Source organism: Petaurus breviceps, unplaced genomic scaffold, assembly GCF_028583685.1.
Source record: "Petaurus breviceps papuanus isolate PSGF00001 unplaced genomic scaffold, PetGlider_PUasm1.0 91133, whole genome shotgun sequence".
NCBI classification, from domain to species: domain Eukaryota; kingdom Metazoa; phylum Chordata; class Mammalia; order Diprotodontia; family Petauridae; genus Petaurus; species Petaurus breviceps.
Window position 1 is genome coordinate 62,556,037 of NW_027187419.1, and position 21,515 is coordinate 62,577,551.

The window sequence follows — 21,515 nt, forward strand, 5'->3', positions numbered from 1 at the left end:
AATCTCACACCCATCCACATTCTTCAGTCCATAGTCACCCTGCCTTGGGCTTTCACAGCTCACCTCATCCATCACTTGCAATCATTCCCCTTCTCACAAAAGTTATCATTAATATGGGTGACAAATAGCTCAAGGCAGAGAAGTTTCCCCAGTTTTTTTCAGAGGGTGAATAATGGAGAAAGATATGTAGCATGTGCCACAAAATGCATTTTCCATCACTGTTGGGCTGGGAGAGCACAACCTTCCAGATATGTGTCCCAGCATAAGAGAGTGTGAATTCCTTTACGGAGGTGCTATATTTTTTTATGTCAAAACAATTGGAACAACCTTTCTGGCTAAACCCTTCAATGTCAAAATATAGCTAACAACTCAGTAGGATTCTCTGACCCACACTGAAGAACTAAAGATAGTGTAAGCTTTAAGAGCAAACTTTTGGGTTTCCCTCAGGAAACATCCTCAATTCTTCTCCCTTCCTAACTCCATCCAATCAATTGTGAAGTTTGTCAATGATACTTCTGTAACATCTCTTGTTATCTGTTCTGTTCTCTCCCTCGACAAAACCACTTCCCTTGTTCCAGCCCTCATTCTTCTTGATCGCTCATTGGTTTCCTTGGTTCTAGTCCTTCTCTCCACCATCCAATCTAGTTATCACACAACTGTCAATTGATATTTGGAAAACACTGGTTTAATTATGTCACTTGCCTCTGCTAAGGAAACTTCAGTGGTTTCCTATTGCCATTAGGAGAACATACAGACTCCTCTGTTTGGCATTTAAGGTCCTTCAAGATCTGGGTCCAACCCTTCTTTACAGATTTTTTTTCATACTTCTCTTTACACACTCGACATTTCCATCACGATCCTCTTTTTCCCATCTCTCACTTCCCATTCCTTTGCAAAGGCCATGGCCATTGTCTGGAATGCTCATCCTCCTCACATCTCCTTCATAGCAAGAGTCAACCCATGCACTAATGTCTATATGAGACCCTTGCCCAACCCCAGAATTTTTCCATTTGTTATTTCCTTTTCCTTTTCATTTGTTACTTCCTTCTAGGTCTATACACTGGTTCCTTCTAGTAGGATGTACATTCCTTGAAAGCAGGGACTGTTTAATTTTTTTATCTTTATATCTCAACACTTGGCACAAGGCTTTGTGGGTAGTAAGCACTTAACAATTGTTGTGGAATGAACAAACGTGTATCTCCCTCTAACAGGAGAAGGATGCCAAGAGTTTTCTCCTCTTTGTAGCTTTGTGGTTATTGTTCAGTTGTGTTTGATGCTTCATGACCCTGTGGACTGTAGCACACCAATTCTGTCTCTGGGGTTTTCTTGGCAAGGGTATTGGAATGGTTCACCATTTCCTTTTCCAGGCAAAAAGAGTTTAAATGACTTGGCCAGGGTCATGCAGCTAATATGAGTCTGAGGCCAAATTTGAATTCAAATCTTCTAGACTCCAGGCCCAGCACTCTATCCACTGAGCCATCTAGCTGCTTCTAAAAAAAAAAAGTGTATTGGGTATACATTTTTTTTCCTGGAGAGTCTGTTTTAAATATTTACCAGCACCACCCTGATTTAATGTTTTTGTTGTTGCTACTGTTGATATTCAGTCGTGTCCAACTCTTTGTGACCCCATTTGGGTGTGGTTTGTTGTGGAGTAGTTTGCCATTTCCTTCCCCACCTCATTTTACAGATGAGGAAACTGAGGCAAACAGAGTTAAGTGACTTCTCCAAGGTCACACAGCTTATAAGTGTCTGAGACTGGTTTGAACTCAGGTCTTCCTGACTCCAGGCCTGATACTCTGTTCACTTTGTCACCTAGCTGCCCTTTTGTAGCTTTAGAGAGCACATTATTACTGGATTGCACATATTCCACTGGAGTGGAAGAATTCTTTTATTTATGATCCATAAACAACTAAAGTAAATCAGAGGAAACACTAAATAAAGTTTAAATTTTCACTTAATCTTATGAGTGTTTAGTGTATTCCTACTGGGTGGGATGGTTTCCAGATTTGGTGATCTTAAAGAGGTCAGCTAAAATGTAATGTAATTTGAGGCCTAGGGGCTTGCAGATTTGTAATTGTCAATACGCCAGAGAAAGGCATTTTTGATCATAGAAAAATATCAATACTCAATATGAAGAATTATGGTGGTGGTCTCTTTTGATGGCTGAGACTGCTGAGTTATAAACTTTGTTTCTTAACCAGTTACTGAGGTCTTTACATTTGGCAATTACAATCTTGTTGGCAAAATTTTTGTAGGTTACTAATTTTCTCAGAACAAAGACTAAAAAGTGTTTTAATTCAGATAAGTGAATCTGAGCATGGCTAACTAAAAAAAAATATTAGAAATGGGAAGAAGGGAGTAGGGAGGGCTTTTAAGTATAGCATCATAGAATCAAGGAGTCATTTTGTTTGAGCAGAGTAACCCAATGAAGATAGGGGAATTTCAACAGAATGATGGGAGAGAAAAGACATTTTAGGCAGGGATCACATCATAAGCAAAGGCTCAGTAGTGGGAATGAGCAAGACATTCAGGACATGTTGTAAAAATGAGCCTTATTACAGAGTAAGTTTTAATTTATGGGGCTGGGGAAATTGGAATTGGAAGCCTAAATGGGGACCAAATTACCGAGGACCTTGAAAGCTAGAGTGAGGAGTCCGAACTGTATTATTATATAGGCAATGGAGAACCATTTAAGATTCTAACTTGGCATTATTTTCAGGGAGGGAAATGACATGATTCACAGGTAGCATAGAATCTTGGGATTATGGGATCATCCACTTGGAGCTGGAAGGTGTCTTAGGGCCCCACTCACTTTTTAGCTGTTGATGTAAGAGGCTCAGAGAAGTTAAGGGATTTGCTTACAGTCATACAGGTAGTAAGTGGTAAAGAAGGGGTATAAACCTAGTTCCCATGACTACAAAACCAACACTCTTTATATTGTACCACTTAGATGCTTTGAATTATAGTTATTTCTGCACACACCTTTGTTCTCTTATTAGATTACAAGCTCTCCTAACGTGTGCCATAAATTTGCTTCTTAACCTCAATCCTTTCTCTCTGAGGTCATCACCAATATAGTCTCTCTGTATATCTTGTTTGGACATAATTGTTTGCATGTCATGTCTCCCCTCACTCCCCCAATAAACTGTGGACTCCTCAAGAGCAGAGACCATTGTGAGTCATTGCTTTTATTGTTGTTTTTGCCTCTCTTTGTTTTCCCAGCATTGAGCACACAGTAGGAACTTGATAGATGCTTGTTGACTTGATTTACTCCATAGTGCATAATACATTGCCTTGCATAAAATAGGTGCTTATAAATACTTGTAGAATATATGAATGAAGGAATGGATCAGTGTGTGAATTGGTCAATTAAGATTCATTTATTAATTACCTACTGTGTGCCAGGTATTGTGCTAATTTCTGGGGATGCAAAGGCAAAAATTAGACAGTCCCTGCTTTCAAGGATCTTATCTGGGAGAGAGAAGATGAGTGTGCCCAAGTAACTAAGCATGACATATCATTATAAAAGTCCCTCTCTCCTAGTCATTGGGTTCTAGAGATCTGTAGGAAATTTAGGGTTTTTTTTTAACTTAAAAACTCTTTTTCAGTCAGAAAACACTTGTATAGGTGCCAAATTTAAATGAAAATCTCTAACTGTTGTTTGTTTTTGACAAATTAACAGGGCAAAAAAAAAATCCCTCCTGCCCCCTTGAAAGGTTCATTGTGGTTTTCATCTGATGAGGGACACATTTGTAGCTAGAACAATAATAATAGCCAAGATTTATATAGTGCTTCCCACTTGCCAGGCAAGGTACTAAGTTCTTACAACTCATTCGATCTTCACAACAATCCTGCAAGGTAGGTGTTATTATCACCCCAACTTTACAGTTAAGGAAACTGAGGCAAACAGAAGTTAAGTGACTTGCCCAGGACCACACAGCTGGTGTCTGAGGTTGAATTTGAACTTAGGTCTTTCGACCGCAGGCCCCAGTGCACTATCCACTGGGCCACCCAGCTATCTCCAACATTTTTAGGATGCCAGGGTTTGTGAAGGGGAACATAGAACTAGCAGAACTGTTCTTACCCTTTTCAGTTTCCGAATAAAGAGAGTTAACAAGAGCCAGAAGAGCGTTGCAGCCACGCAGGTACACGTCAGAGTGATTAGTTCCAGGTTGGATTTGTCTGAAGTTCCTGGAAAGAAAAATATATATTGGGGTCAATTTCTTACTTCGTGAAACAGATTCTATCAAATCAGCTAAAACGATCTTTCAGAATCAAATGTCATTCTCTCTATCCCCCACCCTGTACTCCAAAGACCATTCCTCTGAGACTGCATCTCTCCTAATGAGAGATAGGCTATGACTTAGCAGACACACTTCCGCCACAATAGCCTATTATTTTAACTAACCTATAAATAAAATAGTCCACAGAAGTTCTGGCTGATGGGCTTACAAACTTTCTGATCCCAGAGACAACTAATTAAAAATCAATGGAGAAATTTTAAAAATGGAAAAAAATTTTAGGATAGGAACAAAAGCCCATTAAAGTGTCAAATCTGGAAAATATTAGTATTCCCTTGTGGCCCTTAGAGGAAATTCTGAAGAAAAAGGGAAAAAAATTACTTAAAAGGGTTCCTTTGGGGCTTACAAAATTCTTCAAAGCAGAAGATTTTTTAAAAAATTAAATAAAAACCAAGGACCATTTTTTTTTTGGTACTGACCAAAGAGTACTGCACACAACCTCAGTTCCCCTCTCTCCACTCTCCTGATGCGATCTTCTTAGTATTAAGATTCTGGTGGGTTTGTTTTGGAGTGAGATGAGGCTGGACCACTCCCAATCACTTAATTTCCCATAAGGGTTTCAGAGATCAAAAGCTCAGCACTAACACTTTTAGACAAGAAAGGAAGAGCCCCAAGTGTCCAAGTGGTGCGTCTGGGAGGAGGAGAAGGAGACAATTTGAGATTTTTCAAGGAATTCTCTGGTGGACCAGAATAGTGATTCCAAATCTAGTCAGCACAATTTCCCTAGAATTTACAAAAATTTTTTTCTTGTCTCTTAATCCCACTTAAAAGGGGACAAATGACTGATCCTGCTAATTTGCTTGGGCCAGGATTACATGTATGTTGAGTTCTTTCATTCTTTAAATGTGTGTTTTCACAATTGTGATCCTTCACTCACCAAACCCCAAAAAGCAATTTTCCTTAGTACACAACTTAGCAGGATGCCTCTGTCCCCTGCTAAGATTACTAGGTCTCTTCTAACAAACAAATCAAGCAAAGGGCATTAGCAAACTCTCATACCTCCCCCCTGGAATCATTCCACTGGATGACAATTTGCTGTCCTTCTGGTCTTTGAGTGTTGTTCAGTCATTTCACTTGGGTCTGACTTTGTGACCCCGCTTTGGCGTTTTCTTGGGAAAGATACTGGAATGGTTTGTCATTTCTTTCTCCAGCTCATTTTGCAGATGAGGAAACTGAGCAAACATGATTTAATGACTTGTACAGGGTCATACAGCTAGTAAGTTACTGAGGCCAGATTTGAACTTGGGTCTTCCTGACTCTAGGCCCAGTGCTCTGTCCACTGTACCACCTAACTGCCTACTCCTTGACTGACCTATCTCCAAATTACAAGAGTTTATGACCTGACCCCTATTCAACCAGATGTTAACTAAGCAGAAAATTTTAGTGGAAACTGACTTTATTCATTTAGAATCATAGAATTCAGGGTTGAAAAGGATTTTAGAGATACACTATACCAACTGCTTCATTTTACAGATGAAAAAACTGAGGCCCAGAGGGCAGAAGTTACTTTCCCAAGATCACAGCGGTTATAAGTAGCCAAGTCAGAATCTGAACCCACCACCCCTGGATGACTAATCTAGCCACACCATGCTACTTTGAGTCAAATCATGGTTGAGATTCCTTAAACCCTATGAGACTGATCTCACAACAGAAGCCTAGAAACCTTCTTAAAAGATACAATGAAATGGGCCTCTCCCTCAATAACCTTCATATGATAAATGTACTCTGAGCTCTAAGTTAATACAAGCTGGAGCTTCCTCCTACACAATACAGAATCATTTACTGACTTGTAGTATTTACACACACACACATCCTTGTTTATGCTGCAAATGGGTTCCACGTGGCTTAGTGGGGATAGGCTCAACCGGGCATGATAGTCCTGGAAGGATGGAAACACTGATAATATCTAGATACACAGGATTGTCTAGAGACAAACCCCTCCAGACACTCTTGTTACGGAATGCCCTGGGAGCAGCCCACTCCGATTGTGGGAACTCTCCCATTGCATTCCCCAGGATGGGAATCTGACCTCCAAAGTCTAATTCCATAGTCCTTACTCAGGCAAAATTCCTTTCAATGGGACTAAATCAGGCCTTAAACATGTGTGTGTGTGTGTGTGTGTGTGTGTGAGAGAGAGTGTGTGTGAATATAGTTTTCGTATATAATTTTAAAGTAATCAAAGAAAAAAACTTCAAAGAAAAATTCTTTAAGAAGAAAATAGAACTCTAGGTTTAGAATCTAGAGTTGTAAACTTTCTTTAAGAATTCAAATACTACAAACATGGAAGATTAAAAAGTGGGAGAGGAGAAGGGGTTACTGATACATATACTGTGTAATTGTCTATTTGTTCTCTATTTCTTTCCTTTCTCTTTCCATTTCTGCTATTGTTCAGTCAGTTCAGACTCTTTGTGACCTCGTTTGAGGTTTTCTTGCCCCATATTGAAGTTTGATATTTCCTTTTACGGCTCATTTTACAGATGAGGAAATTGAGGCAAAGGGGTTAAGTGACTTCCCCAGGATCACGTAGCTACTAAGTGTCTGAAGCTGGATTTGAACTCAGAAAGATGAGTCTTCTTGACTTCAGGTCTGGCCCTCTAAACCACTGCACCACCTCTAATTCTTTCTGAAAAACCATTAGAAAGAAAGGAAACAAACTATTTACTAAGTTTCTACCATGTGCCACACACTGCACTGAGCACTTGATAAATATTATCCTATTTGATCCTCACAACAACTCTGGGAGGTAGGTGACATTATTATTCTGATTTTACAGTTGGGGAAACTGAGGCAGACAGGGGTTAAGTGACTTGCCCAGGGTCACAAAGGAAATAAGTGTCTAAAGCCAGTTTTGAGCTCATTCTAGGTCCAGCACTCTATTTACTGTCACCTAGCTGCTTCTAGGCAATATTGGGGATGCCTTTTTAATATTCACTGATTCAGAAGGACATGTATTATCCCCTTAAGTCCCCAAACCCATTTCCTATAATAATGTAATACTAAGAGCTCATAGTCATAATAATGTTAATACTAATAGCTCATATACTAATAGAACTTTTAGGTCTACAAGAGTCTCTGGATATTTCCTCTTAAAGGATGAACATTTACCTACTGTCCAGACTAACCCTAAGCCTGATCAGTCAATGAGAGCTGATGAGGTCATTGTGTGAAATAGCCCAGCTGCACATGGTATGGGAAAGGCAGGAGGAAATGGGGGTGGGATGTATCAGTAATTAAGAATGATTTATCATGTGGTCATAGAGATATTGGTACCATATGAGAGGCATGAAAGGGTAATCTCAGGGTAGCCCCCCCATGAGTACAGTATGATGTTGTTTTTATTTGGGGGTAATGAGAAAGCCATGATGAATTAAAACACTCTAGACTTCCTCCATGGCATGGAAGACAAACAATTCTGAAAGACTTAGGAACTCTGATGAATGCAGAGGCTGCAGAGGAAGCAGGCTACCCACGTCCTGACGAGGAGGGGATGGACTCAAGATGCAGATGGAGACAAACATTTTGGGACTTGGACAGTGCAGAGGGACACTTTCATTCACTTCCTCTTCCTAAGCAGTTCCAGAGCCCAGCAAAGAAAATCACTGCAGGTGGATGGGCTCAGACCCTCCACAATTCTTGCCTGGGGCAGCACAAACATCATTTTACTTCATGGATAAAGAAACAGACACAATGCCCAGAGATGAAGGGACTTGCTTGCAATTAGCACACAGCTAGTCAAAGTCAGTTTCAGAACTTGAACCCAGGTCTTATGACTTCCTGTTCAGTATGCTCTCCACTGTACCTTAAAATCTCTCTATGAGTAGGTCATAGTTATTTTTATTACATTCATTTATGGTAAGAAGGGGCTCTGTTATCCCATCCTACAGATGGGAAAATTGAGCTACTGAATGACTCATCCAGTGTAACGACTAGTCTGTGGGGGAACTTTAACATACCTGAGTCTCCACACTCAGTAAGACTCTGTGCTCCTGCCCATGTCGCATATTTGGGAAGGGGGGGGAAAACAATGTTAGTGCAACATCACAGTAGCACCACTATCAGGGATGGAGTGTACTCAATATGGAATCAGAGAAACTAGATTTGAATGCTGGCTTTGCCACATGGTAGCATCTATTGAACAAGTTACTCAACCTCTCTGATGGGTCTCGGTTTCCTTATCTGTAAAATGGGTGAGTTGGACTAGATGGCATCTAAGTCCCCTTCTGGTTCTAAATCCACAATCCTATGAAACCTTGACAAATGTAACTGAATTGAAACCATCATGGAGCTGGGAGGTTCAGCTGCTGTGCTTATGTGGTTCTCAGAAAGGTCAAGCAACATCACAAACAAGGAAGCCCCAAAGACAGCAGGACTGCTAACAATTTTCACTAAAAAAGGACAAAAACTGCCTTTACTTTTTCATTTGCATATTTCTAGGACCAGATAAGCAGCTTCATCTTGGGTTGCAAAGGGCAGCAGGGTAGGAAAGCATTTAGATTTGAATGGAATTCGAAGTTCCTTCCATCCTGAGAGTGTTTAAAATAGTTGTCCCAAATGGCACTTCCTCAGGCAGAGTTCCATAGCATGTTCTCATTACGACATCATGGGTTTTTTGTTTTTTTGTTGTTTGGTTAAACTGGAATTTTGTTGACCGGAATCTTGCTTGAGCTAAGTGAGACCCTGCCTGGAGCTACAAAATCTTTCTATGCTATAGTCCCCTTATTTGAAATGGGCCTGGTTCTAGACTCTGAAACTAAGAGGGGGTACAAGACAGCCCCACACTTAGAAAGCCCAGAGGTATACTGCAAGTTGGCTTAGCTTTAATGGCTAGCAGCCTACTCTGACCCCACAGGAAGGAAGAATTTAGCAGAATATCATGGAGTTTGGGGCTGTTTTACACAAAATTTTCCTTTGATGACACTAGGTATCTGGGCTCTCCATTCAACCCCTTGAGAAAGAGACATGGTATGATGGTCAACATTTTTCTCAAATAAAGTATGATTGTTGAACAGTAATGAAATCATATTTCTATAAAAGAATTATCACAAATATTATTCTCGCGATTTAATAGGGGGTGTGGGAAAGAACTGAGTAATAGAGAATCCCTTTCCCAGAATAGCCCAAGAAGGATGTACAAGAGTCAGGATTTGAATTAAAATCTTTTCCAATTCCCAAACTCATGTCTTTTCCACAACACTGAAAAAGGCTGATCAGATTTGATGGGTACTAGGAAGGTCTCCTGACCCTGAATTGTTCCCTTCACTGATGCTAAAACTCTCACCATTGCCAGTTATTTGGCTGGAGCATGACCCTCTTCTAGCCCTTATGTAAAAGGTGAACACTTCTGGAGGGGTCTCTGGAGACTTTCTTTTGTAAGGAGAGAGACTTTCTTCATATCTTGGTGATGGGGCCTAAATAGAAGAAAAGGGCATAAACTGGAAGGACAACTGGGGATGCCAAAGATCACACCTCCTAGCTCCACTCTTGTGCCTAAAGTTTCTCCTGTTCTGGATTTGTGGGGATTGTTTTACTGGCAAGTAGCACGTGCCTCCTACAACATGACAAGCAAGCGAACCATGATGTATCATTTGTATGATCCTATCAGAGTGTACTGTGCAACTCATACCCAGGAGATGCCAAAAGTTCAAATTGTGTGCCCTTGGGGAAGTCCCTTCATGTTTTCCATAATGCTTTCTCTGTTGATGGGGAAAATAATGCTTTCCTCATAGGGTTGTTGTGAGATTCAGATGAGATAACAAATACAAAAAAACTTTGCACAATTTAAAGTACCATAGAAACATCAATAATTACAACTACTACCACTACTACTACTACTACCACCACCACTACCACTACTACTACTACTACTACTACTACTACTACTACTACTACTACCACCACCACCATTACCACTACTACTACTACCACTACCACTACCACTACCACCACTACCACTACTACTACTACTACTACTACTACTACCTCTACTACTACTACTACTACTACTACTACTACTACTACTACTACTACTTCTGCTGGGGCTGCTGCTGCTACTGCTGCTACTACTTCTACTAGATGTTTATCAGATTATTATTGCTCATTTAAGCCATAATCTCTTATGATATAACTATGTCAGTAGAAATAGCACACTATACTGAGATTGAAAGCTACACTACATGAATTGAGAATGTATTGAATTTATATTCTTGGGAATACACATTCAACTTATTTATCTTATATTATTTGCAAAGTAACTATGAAATAAAGCTCTCCCCAAACCTCTTGCAATCAAATGTATCGGACTCTCATTTTCAATAGGTTCATTAAATGCAACCCTGGCAATGCTATGTTTATTCCAGAAGTTATTATTTTGACTACTAGTCATAGGTGTTGCTGTTTTTTAGTGTTAAAGATTCTCTCAGGGAGCTCTCCGCATGAGTCCTGTCCAAACCAAACAAGTCCTGTGATTATTTAAAGAAGCGACTTTGATTCCACTGTCCATTCATCCTTTTCAGATACAAAAATAACACATTGTTTTATCTAGGAGTATAAGAACCCCTTTTCAAAGGAAATAAAAAGAGCAGACAGTTTCCTTCCTGACTAATTCACAAACCTCTTTTCAAATCTGTTAAACATAGCTTCAGACATAAGTCCTCTGCCTGGCTTCATTTCCTAAGCTCTACTGGACAAGATAGGCCAATGTAAAACATTCATACGAGTCTTTAAAAAAAACTTTCTACGGCTACTACACAAAACTGAGTCTATCAAGAGCTTGGGAAGTCAACAAGGATGAATTCCCAAGCTGATTAAAAACCAAAGCTATTATTTATAACAAGAATCTGTTTGCATATAAAAGAATTCTAGACAGACACTGCATCTAATTCTTCTGAACAACATCCAGAGATCAAATTTTGCTCAATAAGTCATAAGGTTGATGAGTAAGAGGTTTCAGGCCTTAAAAATACATTTTATCACACACATGCTGACTTGTCATGTAATCCATAAAATGTGAATTTTCAAAAATCCTTTTCCCAAAAGATTATCTCATCCCTCAGGGATCTCAACATAACATGCCCTAGCCAACACACATTAACAAAAGTGTAGTTAAACTTCACAGAAAATATTTTCATAGTTTTGACTCACTTGATACTAATTTCTCTGATAAGCTTCAGTCTTAATTTGAATTCTCTCTGAAAAGGTTTTTGGATCAAGTCCAGAGTACTTTCTGACATCTTAGGGAGACTGAAGATGAAAATGAACCAATCAATCAGAAAATATGTAATGACATTTAAATCTGCAACTGTGGCACTATGCTCAACAAGGCGCAGGACACAAAGTCTAAGATGGGTGTTCTCCAACAGCTTGCAATATTACTATTGACATGAGTCAACTTGGTACAGTGGAAATAACAAGGGCCTAGGATTATGGACTAGGATAATTGACCAGGAATAAGTGCCTAAGACTCAGCTGAAAGAGACCTTAGAGATCATTTTGACCAACTTCATTCATTCATTCGTTCGTTCGTTCTTGTGTTCGTTCATTCATTCATTCATTCATCCATCCATTCATTCATCAATTCAGCAGGTATTTATTAAGCACCTACTGTGTATCGGGCACTATGCTAGCCAAAGACTCTTCAAAGAGCTTGCATTCTACTGGGGGGGGGGCGGGAAACAGCATGTGGACAGGTACATAAATGCAACGTATTAAGTAAGTTCTGTGGAGAGGTCATTAGTAACTAGGGAGAGAGTGGGATAGGCCTCCTCTGGCACTTGTTATTATTCAGTTATTTCAGTCCTGTCTGACTCTTCATGACCCTATTTGGGGTTTTCTTGGCAGATACTGAAGGGGTTTGCTGTTTCCTTCTCCAGCTCATTTTACAGATGAGGAAACTGAGTCAAACAGGGTAAAGTGACTTGCCCAGGGTCACACAGCTAGTAAGTGTCTGAGGTTGGATTTGAACTCTGGAATATGAGTCATCCTGACTCCAGGCCCTGTACTCTATGCACTATGGCGCCACCTAGCAGCTCCATTGGCACCTGAGCTAAGACTAAAGGAAGCTAGGGATTCTAAGTGTCAGTACCAGTGAGGAGGGACTGCATTACAGGTGTGGGGGACAGCATGTGCCCATGACGAAAAATAGGACATTATTTAAAGAGAGCAGCAAGTGGGCTCATTTGGTTAGAATGTGTGAAGGAATGTAATGAGAAATAAGTCTGGAAAGGTAGGCTGAATGTTTAGGGCTGTAAAAACCAATCAGAGATGTCTGCACCCTATTCCTTAGACAATTGGAAGTCACTGAAGTTAATTAAGTAGGGGAATGACATAAGCAGACCTATTTTTTAAAAGAGGTAATCAGGGTTAAGTGACTTGCCCAGGGTCATATAGCTAGTAAGTATCTGGGGTTAGATTTGAACTCAGGTCCTCCTGACTCTAGGGTTGGTGCTATATCCACTGCTCCACTTGAGTTCTAATCCAGCCTCAGACACTTAGTAGCTGTGTGACTTAACCCTGTTGGCTCAGTTTCCTCATCTGTAAAGTGAGCTCCAGGAGAGCTTCTGCAAATGCTTTGTGCAAAGGAATGGAAGCCTATCTCCAGAGGATCACCAAGAAAAATTCCTGCCTTTGGTTCTCCAATTCAGATTATCTGGGTTCTCCATTGATCCAAGAAATTGCTTTGTGCAACAATTGTTTACAAATAAGTTACTGGCCATGTTTAAGGTACATGAGTTTTAGTGAATGGACATTATGACGTTTCTTTTGGTCTATGTGCACACGGAACTTTTTTGCTTCTTGATTAGCTCTTAAGTGTGGTGAAATAATGAGCTCCCTCCCTGTCATTGCAAGTACACAAGCAAAGAATGGGTGAACACCCATCACGGACACTATAGAGAAGAATATTGCATTGTATCAGAGGTTGTACTGGATTGGAAGGTCTCTTCAATTCCAGAAGACTAATGATGGAAAAGAATTAATTGGAAGAACCAGGAGAAAGAAGAAACAAAACAAAACAAAACAAAAGGAGAGCAAATAGTGTGCTTCCATCTGCATTCAGACTCCAAAGTTCTTTCTCTGGATGTGGACAGCATTTTCCATTGTGAGTCTTGGAGTTGTCTTAGATCCTTTTGGCACTTTTGTGGAGCATGGATTGGAAAAGGAAGAGATTAGAGAAGGCTTATGTTGCAGAGACGTTTTGAAGAGTGAATGAGATTATATATAGTGTTCTACCAATGGAAGGTCTTATTATCAGTATTGAGATGTGATAACTGTGGCAGTAAAGGATGGCTGGTGAATGAATCGTACTGATAAATGGGAAGAAATCATATGTCTTCCAAAATGCAGCCAAACTGATGAATTCTAATTACCAGCCTTGGTCTAGCAGAAGAACCGATGAAATATGCTTCACTCAAGCTCTGCAGAGGGATGGGAGACTACCAGTGCCGTACGGTGCATACACGGCTAATATACTCCACTGGTTTTGCCTGCCTTTTTGGTTATTACGGGGTCCCGTTCAGTGGGATTATGGAGACAAAAGCCAGTAAAATTTAAATAAAAAGAGCGTGTCTAATGAAAGTTCTTCCCCCTCTGAATTTATAAATAGGCAGTCATCAACTTTTGAATGGATTGAGTTCCCAAAGTTCATATGCCAGGTGTTTGGAACCCAATGTACTTTCCCATAGAGACGATGCTATAAATCATGGTTAGCTCGCTGGCCTAGCATACCAGGAATATAGTGCTAATGCAGCAACATCTCACTTGGCTGCTAAGCTCATGGGATCACGGACGCGTAGCTGGAGGGGCCTCAGAGCTCCCTAGGGGAAACATGGAGTCTCCTCCATAACAGCTTAAAACCCCAAATCTGTAAATTCTTGGAGGACTGTTCTCTGCCTTTCTTTGTATCCCCGGCGTTTCACTTAATGTCTGATATACAGCCGGTGCTTAATAAATGCTTGACTTCTTGCTCTGTAGACTCTCAGACTTGAAAATTGTTCATGTTCAATCTCTCCTCAAATGATCATGTATAGTTTTATGTATTTACCTATTGTACTCCAATAGGATGTAAATTCCCTGAAGATAGTAATTATTTTTCCTTTTCTCTTTGTATCTCCAAAGTTGTAAGCATGTAGTAGGTGTTTAATAAATAGCTATTGGATTGGATTGGAAGAGACCTTCCAATCCAGTAAACTCATCAAGAAGCAAAAAAAGTTCAGTATGCTCATAAATCAAAAGAAATGTCACAATGTCCATTCACTAAAGCTCATGTACCTTAAACATGGCCAGTAACTTATTTGTAAACAAATGTTGCATAAAGCAATTCCTTGGATCAATGAAATTCCCAGATAATCTGAACTGGAGAACCAAAGGCAGGAAGTTCCTCTGCTGATACTCTGGATACAGGCCTCCATTCCTTTGCACAAAGCATTTTTAAGTGGGGAAGCGACAATGACTATTTGGGGAAAGAAAACTGAAATACAGAAATACTAAGAGAAATCTTTCTAATTGATATGAAGTGTCAATGCTACCTTAGAGAAAAGGAGTTGTGAAGTTCCTGTTCCACCTAAAAATATTGAGGGTTCCAGAAATCAGCAATATCTAGCCCTTCCCACTGCTTGTAACCCAAGGCTAAATTAAGAAATGTCCTAATAATACACTAAAGAATAACTTCTCCTTTCCCCTCCTTTTTTCCCCTTCCTTTCCTCTTTCCTTATTTATTCCTCCTCCCCTCCCTTCTCTTCTTCTCTTCTTCCCTCCCTTTCTCTCTCCCCCTCTCCTCTTTGCTTATACAAATCCTTCTGTCTTTCCAGACCTGGCTCCCCTCTGCTGCATTCAGTTCTCAAAGAACTCTCCAACTGTTGCCTTAAAGGTGTCATGTCTCTCCTTCCTGCTCTTTATCCCCTATCTTGAACCAGACATGGTTAAAGGTAAACAGCAAGAACTCACATAGAGTTGGAAGGAGGAAGGCCACAGTACTATGGGATGGTAGAAAGGAGCAGTCAGAACCTGTGCTTGGAATGGGAATGAGCTGCTCTATAAATTTTCTGGATGTTAGGGCTATATTTTTGAAATATGTGTCTAGAACACAGTTTTGCGCATAGCAGATGATCAAAAATTTTTTATTGAATTGAACCAAATGTTTGTCCTGACCACCTTACTTGGTTTTTATAAGTATAAAATGATGCCATGTATATGTGTGTGTGAAGGGGGAGCAGAGGGAGGATCTCTATGGCTTTTTCTTTATTAGTGGTTTGGATGGAGATATGGATGGCAACCTACCCACACTGCAGAATGGCATAGGACTGGGAAGGTGACTGAAGCAGAATTCCAAAAGATCCTGACAGTCTGTAATGCAATTACTAGAAATAACTTAAAACTTTTTTATCATGGTTTCCAAAAATCAACTGGATGAGTAAATTATGAAGGAGATATGTTTAGAAAGCAGGCAATGTGAAAAAAGATGTAAAGTTTTTAGTGAATTTTAAATTCAAAAGGAGCCAGTGGTATGACATGGCAGCCAAAAACCATAGTGCAGTATCAGGCTACATTAAGGAAAGTCTGGAATCTCATATTTGGTTTGGTTGCATTTCAGGAAGGACACTGGCTATGTTTGGAAGGACACTGTCAAATGTTCCTAGAGGAGGGTGACCAGGATGATGAGGGTCAGTTGAAGGAATTGAAGGATGGGCAGTCATGTTTTCTCACCTTCTTCCCAGATTGCCAATCAAGGGACTCCAACAGGCCAGGCCAGCAAGCCTAGCTGAAGCAGCAAGGCATCCCAAGGACAATGCAGGAGGGCAGCATGTGATGCTGACAGTGTCGTTAGCCCAAGGCCTGGGAACAGCAGCATCCTTCAGACAATTAACCCTGCTCCCAGCCCGGCTCCCATACCCCATAATCCAGGGAAGCAACCTCCTGTGGAGGTATGGCCTGACAGCTTCCTCTGCAGGTGTCGCAGCCCCTCCCCCTTAACCCCTCTCCCTGCCCCTGCCCCAATCCCATCCCAATAGCCACAACTACTGAAGAACTGGGAAAAATTCTCAACACCAAAGTCCTTGGCACTATCAATGTTTCAACTTCATAAAGTGATATGGATATTAGTAGAAATCACTAAAGAAGATAAAGTGCTATCTTTGCCACTGTACCATAAAAACCACAGAACTTTTACATTTGATTTGCAGCAAAGAGCTTTACTACATATTGTTTCCCCTATTAAAATGTGAGCTTCTTGAGATTAGGTACCATCTTTCTGTTCTTTATCATCAATGCTTAGCATAGTACTTTGTCCATAGTAAGCACATAATAAATACTCATTCCTTCATCCACTCGTTCATAATTATCCTAATGAAAAAAAGACTTAGGAGGAACATGATGATGGTCTTCAAGTATCTGAAAGTTTGTCACATGGAATAAATATTAGAATTCTTTTGCTTAGCTCTAGGTGGAAGTTACAGAGAGGCATACTTGGGATCAACGTAAAGGTGAAATTCCTAACAATTAAGGCCATCCAAAGTTGGAAAGAATGGTAGTGAGTTCTCTATTATTTGAGGTATTTGAGCAGAGACATTTGTCAAGGATGTTGTATAGGAGATACCTATTCATATAAACACTGAACTGGATGACATGAAGTTTCTTCCATGATTCAAGGACTGAGGTTTCCCTGCTACCCATATTTTCCCTTATCAACATAATAATAGCTAGAATTTATATAATGCCTACTATGTACCAGGTACTATGCTAAATGTTTTACAAATATTATCACATTTGATGTTCACAATCACCTTGGGAGCCAGATGCTATCATTATCCCCATTTTATATTTGAGGAAGCTGAGGCAGGGTGACTTACTTGCCCAAGGTCACATAGCTATTTAATGCTTGAGGCTAGATTTGAACTCAGGTCTGCCTGACTCTTATAGACTACATAGCTGCCTGTAAATGTTAAATAGCTTATCTGTCTCTTGATTCCTGGTGTCTCAGCAACACCACCCTTCTGCCCCACATCAATGCTGTTACCACTGGGTCAGTTAGGTGGTGCAATGAATAGAGCAGTAGCCCTGGAGTCAGGAGGAACTGAGTTCAAATCCAATCTCAGACACTTGACCCATTTACTAGCTGTGTGACCTTGGGCAAGTCACTTAATCCCAACTGCCTTGCCTTCCCCCCTCTGAAAAAAACAACAAAAAACCCCAATGCTGCTACCACTGAAACTACTTAAAGATGCTCATGGCACTCTTTGTGAAAGGGGGGATTAGTAGTTTTTCTTGTTTGGAGAGAGACATAGGCTACAGGGTTCAATGGAGAGATGATTTAATATGATCCCTCACCAGGGTAGTCAGAAAAATTGAAAGAATATTGGAAAAGGGGGTGCTTTCAGTAATTTTCAGGAGAATTTTATATTTGAAACACATAGCTATTTTTAAAAAAACCTATATTATTAGAATACTTAAATTCCAAGGTTTATTGTCAAGAGGGAATATTTTCTTTGGATGGCGAAGGTACCTACATTTGGAATAGAACAATTTTTTCCAAGTAAATCCTTATACATATTTAAACATGAATAGTTAAAGAATATAAAATATTTAATGTTCAAAGTTCTGAAATTTATCTTTGACCATTCTAAAAGAAACTTGTTTTCTGAAATGTGCCATTGAAAGGATTCTGCCATTTAATTGTAAAATTTCATATTATCTCTACATGCTATAGATATTTACATTTTAAGTGTACTATTTTGGCATCAGCTGACACTACTGCTCTCAGTAATTTGGTGATTCTTGGCTTCAGAGAACTGAAATTTCGAGCAAGTCCTTTTCTAGATGGGAGCCACGTGAGACTCACCCAGAGCAGGATTGGATCTTTTTTTGTATTTTGCTATTGAGGGAACATGTGAAATATTTGTCTAAAATTTGGCCATATTTATTATGTGGTATTAACCTCTGATAGTAGTTTACAGTCTACTTCATGGTGAAACCAAACTCGTGAAAATATCCACCACAGCAACAACAGCATCTATTTGGTTTATGGAGAGTGGAGTAGGAAAATGAATGAAGTGTGTGTGTGAGAATGTGTATATGTGTGAGTGTGTGTATGTGTGTGTACATTTTCTGTTTTCAATCTACACCCATCTCCCCCTCCTTCACCCACTCTCCTCACAGGTGGGAGCCTGGTGCAATCGTTCTGTTTAGCTCAACATAAACACACTGGGAGCCACCAGCTTCCTTTCTTCCCGGATCCATTTCCCTTGCAAAAACTTCCCTCAGATTGTCAGGTCTGCAGTCACAGAAAAGGCTTAGTCAGACAACTTCTTTACCTAAAGGCTTTCCAGACAGAGGCAGACCCCCTTGAGAGGAGGAAGGAGGTGGGAAAAAGAAGTGGGGGGGCGCGTTGTCTTAATAATCCGTTTCAGTGAGTGAATGCATGAGGATCTGACCGGTGTGGAAGCGGGGGGCAGGGGGGGGGGAGGGGGTGTGGGTGGTGAGGGGAGGTGGGAATTGGAGCAAACAGGGAAATCGATGTCTGAGACATTTCTTGTTTGTTGCTTCTCATGCTGTTGTTTACCTTGCACAGTGAGGTATGCTGAGCTCTGTACAGAACCCTTCTGGTTGGTGGCTTTGCAGCGGTAGAAGCCTTCATCTTCCTCTGTAACTCTTTCAATAAACAGCGTGCTGCTTCCTGGGCCCAAAATAATACCTAGGGAGGGAGAGAGGTTGAGATGAATGAAACTGAATGATAAACACAACTATAACACCACAGGCTTCCTACGATTATGCGTTCAGACTAGGAAATCCGAGCCACAGTGAAACCAACACCAAGCTGTTTATTATGTTTTCTTTGTATTGTGTCTTTTCTACAGCATTTTTGTCATGATGGTGCCCAGAGTGGGAAAGGTAGAACTGTGTAATGTACCTTAATTGGTAATAAATTAGCCTTTTGTTGTAGGTCAACTCCAGAGACTGAACATAATAAAAACACCCCTTCAGCAGACAAATCAAAGGAATTCACGTCTCACCAAGTGAAGGGTTGGTCTGCTTCAATCTAAACACAGATCACGTAAGATGGCATTGCGAAAAGAACATGGGTGATTTAGGAGTGAGGGACTCCCCGTTCTAATTCCAGTTTGATTAAGTTCAACAAATATTTATTAAACACCTACTGTGTATGGCACTAGGAATACAAAAATAAAAATGAAAAATAGCCCTTGCTCTCAAGGAACTTACATTCTACCGGAGAGAAAAGAGTATGCACATAGGTAAATAATGCAAAATTTATATGAATTTTTGGGGGGAAGGAGCACCAGTAACAAGGGAGATCATAAAAAGCACCTCCACTTTATAAGAAGGAGGCTAGGTGGCCCAGTGGATAGAGTGCTAGTTCAAATCCAGCCTCAGACACTTACTAGCTGTGTGACTGGGCAAGTCATACACAAAACCCGGTTTGCTTCAGTTTCTTCATCTGTGAAATGAGCTGGAGAAGGAAATGGCAAACCACTCCAGGGTCTTTGCCAAGAAAACACTATGCACAGTATCGCTGTACTATGGTTCCTGGGGTCATGAAGAGTCAGTCATGACTGAACAACAGTAACAAAACATTATAAGAGACCAAGGTGAGGAGGGGAAGCGTTCTAGGAATGGGGGCAGCCAGTACAAGGTAAAGAGTCCAGCTTAGCCCTGCCTTAGAGTCTGTGTAGGGGAGTAATATAGAGTGAGTCTGGACAGGTAAGTTCGAGGCAGGTTGTGAAAGACTTTCAATGCGAAATGGGGCAATTTGTATTTATATTTCATCCTAGAGACAACAGGGAGCTGTGAAGAGCTATAAAGCTTCTTGACATCAACAAACAGCAATTATTTATTGACCACCTGATAGGTGCTGAGCTCTGTGTTGGACACATATAAAAGACCACAACATAATCCCTACCTCAAAAGCTTGTAACCCAAGAGATATGACACGGTAGGGGATAATACACATCAGTGAGGGTAATTAGGTTGTAAACTGTGTATCATGGACCCGGAAATGCTTGTGGAGTTTAGAGGAGAGGCAGGGATAGGCATCGAAACCTCCTTCTTGCTCTTGGGTCTAGTGATGGGCCTTGAGAATGGGGAAGATTTTTATCTTGGTAAATGGTGTAAAATATTAGTCTATGCCCAGTGTCTGCCATACTGCTTTCCAGTGTTTCCAACAATTTTTTTTTTTACCAAATAATGAATTCTCATTCCAAAATCTTGTCTTTACACTTGTCAAATGCAAGATTATGATGTTTATTTGTTGCTGTAAATTGTACGTCTACTCTATTCCATTGATCTACCTTTCTATTTCTTAGCCAGTATCAGATAGTTTTGATAATTACTGCCTTATAATATAATATCTGGTACTACTAAACCTCCTTCCTTTACACTTTTTCAGTATATCCTTTGATATTCTTGACTTTTGTTCTTCCAAGTGACTTTTGTTATTTTTCTAATTCAGTAAAATAATTTTTGGGTAAATTAATTGGGATGGTATCGAATATATAAATTATTTCAGATTTTTAAAAGTGGAAAAAATAAGGAAGATATTTCCAGGGGATGGAAACATGACCAACGGCAGAAGGAGGACAATTAGGCCCTGGGGTAACGCGGAGGCTGGTACACTTAGAGTAGAAGTCATATGCTGAGGAGCTGTGAGAAAAATGTTGAATAGCTAAGTTGAGGTTCAGATTTTAGAAGTCCTTGGAAGCTTGGTGAAAGAGTCAGAACTTCATTCAGTAAGAAATAAGGAGCCACTAAAAGTTTTTAATCAGGTCAGTGACGTGATGAAAGAGGTGTTGAAGAGGTGGGTATGGCAGGAATTCATAAGGATGGACTGGAGGGAGAAAAGCTGGAGTCATGAGACGAATGAGGAGACTGTTAGAGAAATGAAGGCATGCAGTGATGAGGACCTGGACTGTGAGGGATAAGAGGATGTCAACACAAAGCTATTTGAGGAATCTCCTTTCACAATATTACGTTCCACTATGTAATCTTTATGTAATACTTTAATCACAGTCCTTGTTGTTTGTCCTTCGTTCTCGAAGAGAACCAATGGCATCAGGCAGGCGATGTCTTTACTTGCAAGTGAACTGGATTTAAGTGAGGCAGGGCTGTGCAAAGTCATCTGTCTCATCCCCTCTTCCAGAGTCATTGGTATCCAGTGGTAACGTGTAAGTCAAGACGACTGGAGATGGCCTAGGATGCAGTGGGAGATCTTGG

General features: G+C 40.3%; 1 protein-coding gene across 1 annotated transcript in view; it reads right to left on the reverse strand.

Annotated features, from left to right (window-relative positions):
* FLT1 (fms related receptor tyrosine kinase 1) overlaps positions 1–21,515 on the reverse strand; it is a 192,897-nt gene that overhangs the window by 49,931 nt on the left and 121,451 nt on the right. Inside the window, exons 15-16 of the mRNA XM_069080287.1 lie at positions 18,850–18,981; positions 4,085–4,191 (exon numbers count right to left, since the gene is read on the reverse strand). Coding sequence (XP_068936388.1) covers positions 4,085–4,191; positions 18,850–18,981 — 239 coding nt within the window. The remainder of the gene's footprint in view (positions 1–4,084; positions 4,192–18,849; positions 18,982–21,515) is intronic.